This window comes from Ceraceosorus guamensis (genome assembly GCF_003144195.1).
Source record: "Ceraceosorus guamensis strain MCA 4658 unplaced genomic scaffold IE81scaffold_81, whole genome shotgun sequence".
In the NCBI taxonomy this organism is placed as follows: Eukaryota; Fungi; Basidiomycota; class Exobasidiomycetes; order Ceraceosorales; family Ceraceosoraceae; genus Ceraceosorus; species Ceraceosorus guamensis.
Window position 1 is genome coordinate 1 of NW_020290076.1, and position 4,398 is coordinate 4,398.

A 4,398-nucleotide genomic window follows, 5' to 3' on the forward strand; every position below is an offset into this window, starting at 1 on the left:
CCATACACAGACAAGCGTCGACAAAAGGTATATAAGGAGGCCTTCTTCCGGCCTCCTCTTCTCAGAAATGCATGCTTCCTACCACAACCTTCTCGTACGACAACTTTGACTGAATCACTACTCCGACCAACCACCTTCAACGCTTGCTCGACGCCTGGACTGATCACCCAGCTGTCTCCCTCTCTCTCTCTCTTCTTAGCTCTACCATCAGCTAAGTCCTCGCCAGTCGTAACGTTCAGTCCACTCACCGCTTGTTCCCTGCTCTTAGTTCGACGAGCACAGAACCTTACTTGCGCCGGTGACGACTCCGGCTATCGCCGCTGAGCCGCATCGTTACAGTCATCGGTCCTGCTCCATCCCTGCTACCTTTGTCTTCGCACCACAGCTAGCACCGTGGAAGCTGGTCTTCCACCACAGACCACCGAACCGGACTCGTCTTCGGCTCGCTCGAGTACATGTGAGCATCGGCTATGCCCCTGACGCATTCCGACAGCAATACTGATGCCGTATGCGACCTTTGTCTTTTCTCCGCTTGCGCACCACAGCTATCACCGTGGAAGCTGGACTTCCTTCTGACATCACGACTGGACCGAATTCCTCTTCGGCTCCATCAAATACCGGTGAGCATCGGCTATCCTCCCCATGACCCATTTCGACAGCAATGCTGATGCCGTGTGCGACCTTTGTCTTTCCCTCTTTCCCGTGTGCACCCAGCTATCAAGATACCCAACATTCGCTTTATTACCGGAGCAGAATGTCTTAGACAACGTGAGACCTCTCTCGGCATCCTTGACTCGCTCGTTGGCAACAAGACTGACGTCGGCACTGTCGCTATGCCTTCCCTTCCTTCAGCAATGTCCACAAAAGCCATGCTCCCGGCCGCTCGTCCTTTGACCTTCCGTAAGTGATGCTTGGCTTTCGCCTTCGATGCCTCTTCGATGCGCTGTCCATTCTGACGCCATTCCATTGTGCTTTGCCTTCCTCAGCGGCAAACAACACCGTTGATCAATACCCTCTGCCGGCCGACATTATCGGAACCATGAGGGGGACTGGTCACCTTGGTCCAAAACCTCAATCCCTCATGGAGCATCAGTGCGGCTGGCAGGAGAACCACGGTGAAATCTGTCGTGCGTGCCTTGCAAAGTCGACGGCAAACCGTGGTATTGATATGGAGCAAGAGACCACGCGCTTGCTCCAGACAGAACGCCTGTCAAACGCGACTCGCAGGCTCCTCCAGGCAAACCTGCATCACTGGAGTGCAATCAAGGCTGAGAGCTTCTACTATGATCACTCTGATGCAGAAGCCCAAGGCCTTTGTCACCACCAGGCCAACGAGTCCGCGCACGCCACGCCGGAATCTGGTCAACAGGTAGAGCAAAAGCAAGAGCTAGAGCCGCAGGAGGAAGAGGAAGAAGAGGAAGACGAGGAAGAGGAGGAAGACGAGGAAGACGAGGAAGACGAGGAAGTGGACAATGATCGCGTAAGCAATTCAGACTTCTCCGCGGGCGACGAGTTCTTCCGCTACTCCGACTCCAACGACTCCGACGACGACAACGAAGATCTCTCCTCCTTGGCAACGCGAGGAGCCGTCGCCGTCCGCTCACGTCGTCAGGTCTCACGACAGGCCGCAGTTGCCGTCGCTTCTCGTCCTCCGCCCGCACCTCGTCAGGCCTCGCAACAGGGTCCACGTCAGCCTTTGCGACAGGGTCCAGCGGCCGTCGCTCCTCCTCCTCCTCAGCCCTCCGCGCCAGCAACTCGACAACGGGAAGACACGACCAAAGGCCAAACTCCTGCCGTCGCCTCTCGCGGATCGATGTCAACTTCTTTGGCTTCCTCTTCCTCTTTCTCTTCTTCTTGATCACCAGCCTCGAGCTCTTGCTCTTCGGTCTGCAGAGGAGCTTGCGTACCGTGGCACGGTACCATGCTCCTCAGATCGTCGAACTGCAGCTCGCAAATGGCAGCTCTGAAGTGGCAGATGGCACTATGAAGTACCTCCACCACTCCTGGAGTTAGCTGCTCTTGCGCCATCAGCGCATAGGTCTTCTTGCCAACGTCATCGAGGCGGGCAACCAGGGAATTGGTTGCGCAAGAGCGGCAAATGATGCTACCCTTATTGCAGCCCAGGATCCACTCATCTGAAGGAGTTGTTGAGGGTTCCAATCTTGCCTGAGAAGAGAACGCTTCCTCTGTCTTGTTGCGCTGTGGACAAGGAGACAGAGGGGATGGAGAAACGGTGTCAGAGTTCTCGCCAAGGGAGTCTCGGATAGCTGCCACGCAACACGCTCACAGTCGGGGACACATTGTCCTTGAAAAAAAAATGGCAGTAGTGGGATTGGTACAGGAGACAAGGAAGCGTTGTAGTGGCGTTGCCCTACTGAACGTTGTCCAAAGAAAAGTGGTGGTCATGAGGTTGGCAAGGAGGCAAGTGGAGGGGTTGTGGTAGCGTTGGCGTTGGCGGTGGACGTGGCTGTGGAGTGGGACGCCGTCCTCTACGGTCAGCGGTGTTGAGCCCAAGACGAAGAGGGGTGAGGGTGGCATTTTTGGCGGAGGAAAAGAGGCTGCTGGTGGCAGCAGTGGCAGCGGAGTGCAGATTGGACGGATAAAGACTGGCTAAGAGCACAAAGAAGATTTTTCTGCGGAGGCAGTGCACTCTGAACTGATCATCACCTCTAATTGAATATGATACGACGACATACAGACGGGAGCAAGGCCGCAGCGCATCATGCTTCTTCAAATGCTCAAGGCGGAAAGGACGGAACTTGAGAGTATTAGCAGGTCGCTTTCTGATCTGTGGCGCCCCACAAGGGGTTTGAAGTCTTCTTGACCCTCCCCTAGTGATGTCAAGCATGCCGATCCTGTTTTTCAAGCAGCCTTATCCAAAGTATCCCTCAATCATCATGCAGCAATGTACGCTCCGCCTAAGGACCTGAGCACCGCTCTTACTGCTCCTGCTCCTCCTGCTCCTGCTCTTGCTCTTCCTGTTTCTACTCTTCCTGCTATGCTGTTTCTGATCCTCTGTCGGAAGGCCTGAGTGCTGCTCTTCCTGCTCCTGCTCTGCTCTTCCTGATCCTCTGTTGGAAAGTCTGAGTGCTGCTCTTGTTCCTGCTGCTCCTGCTCCTGCTCCTGCTCCTGCTGATGCTGATGCTCTTTGTGCTCTGCTGTTCCTGCTCTGCTCTCCCTGATCCTATGTTGAAGGGACTGCTCCTGCTCCTGCTGGCGCTCCTGCTCCTTCTCCTGCTGGCGCTCCTGCTCCTTCTCTTGCTGATGCTCCTGCTCCTTCTCCTGCTGATGCTCCTTCTCCTGCTGATGCTCCTGCTCCTGCTGATGCTCCTACTCCTGGTCCTGGTCCTGCTGATGCTCCTGCTCCTGCAGATGCTCCTGCGGATGCTCTTTGTGCTCCTCCCTGATTCTCTGCCAAAGGACCTGAGCACTGCTCTTTGTGCTCCTGCTCTTTGTGCTCCTCACTGCTTCTGCATTGAAACATCTGAGTGCTGCCTCTCCTGGGCTCCCTGCTCCTCTGTTCAAGGACCTGAGTGCTGCTGTTCCTGCCCCTGCTCCTCTGCTGAAGGATCTGAGCGCTGCTCTTCCTTCCCGCTCTTCCTGCTTGCACTATTTCTGCTCCTGCTTTTCCTGCTCTTCTTCATCTTTCTCCATTTCTGGCATGGCCCCTCCCCTTTTCCCTTCCCCTGGCAGACTGCCTTGAAGTGGAGCTTGAAGGCCTTTTCAGGCTGACTTTGCCCTCCAAACAAGGCAGAATGATGCCTCTTGGCCGCGTCAGGCAACAGATAGTTGTTGCTGCACCCAACCATGAAGCCCACCACCACCTTGACTACACCACTGCCCGAACCAACGAGCTCGGTTCGGCAGGCGAAGGTGGTGCCCTCACGCATGAAATTGTAAGGGGAGATGCCTTGAGTGGACACCCCCTGTGCGCCCAGATGGAGAGTGCTGGGTCCAGCCGCCGGGATGGGCGAGGACGGCATAAGATCCTCCAGCAAATCATCCGGGTGCGAGGGGCTTGCGTGAAGGCTGGGCGAGGACGAGGGCAGCAGTTCAGCCAGCGGACCAGCCGGATGCGATGGGCTAGCATCCGAGATGGGCGAAGAGGGCAAGAGACGAGCCAGCGAGCCAGCCTGATGCGATGGGCTTGCATCCGAGATGGGCGAAGAGGGTAAGAGACGAGCCAGCGAGCCAGCCTGATTCGATGGGCCTGCATCCAGGCTTGGCGATGACGACGGGACGAAGCGCCTGCGCTTGGTGGCAGCAGCAGGAGTTTGGCCTTCGGTTGTGTCTTCCCGTTGTCGAGTCGCTGGCGCAGAGGGCTGAGGACAAGGAGGAGCGACGGCCGCTGGACCCTGTCGCGAAGGCTGACGTGGACCCTGTTGCGAGGCCTGACGA

General features: G+C 56.6%; 2 protein-coding genes across 2 annotated transcripts; one reads left to right on the plus strand and one right to left on the minus strand.

Annotated features, from left to right (window-relative positions):
* Positions 1-854: 854 nt before the first annotated feature.
* On the plus strand, positions 855-1,858 carry IE81DRAFT_349582 (hypothetical protein; the record flags this gene model as incomplete). Its single annotated transcript, XM_025516410.1, has 2 exons — positions 855-900; positions 987-1,858. The coding sequence occupies 2 exons, from the start codon at positions 855-857 to the stop codon at positions 1,856-1,858; spliced, it is 918 nt and encodes a 305-aa protein (XP_025367225.1).
* A 1,037-nt stretch (positions 1,859-2,895) lies between these two features.
* IE81DRAFT_331885 (hypothetical protein) lies at positions 2,896-3,983 on the minus strand (the record flags this gene model as incomplete). Its single annotated transcript, XM_025515277.1, has 3 exons — positions 2,896-3,330; positions 3,424-3,470; positions 3,530-3,983. The coding sequence occupies 3 exons, from the start codon at positions 3,981-3,983 to the stop codon at positions 2,896-2,898; spliced, it is 936 nt and encodes a 311-aa protein (XP_025367226.1).
* Positions 3,984-4,398: the final 415 nt, after the last annotated feature.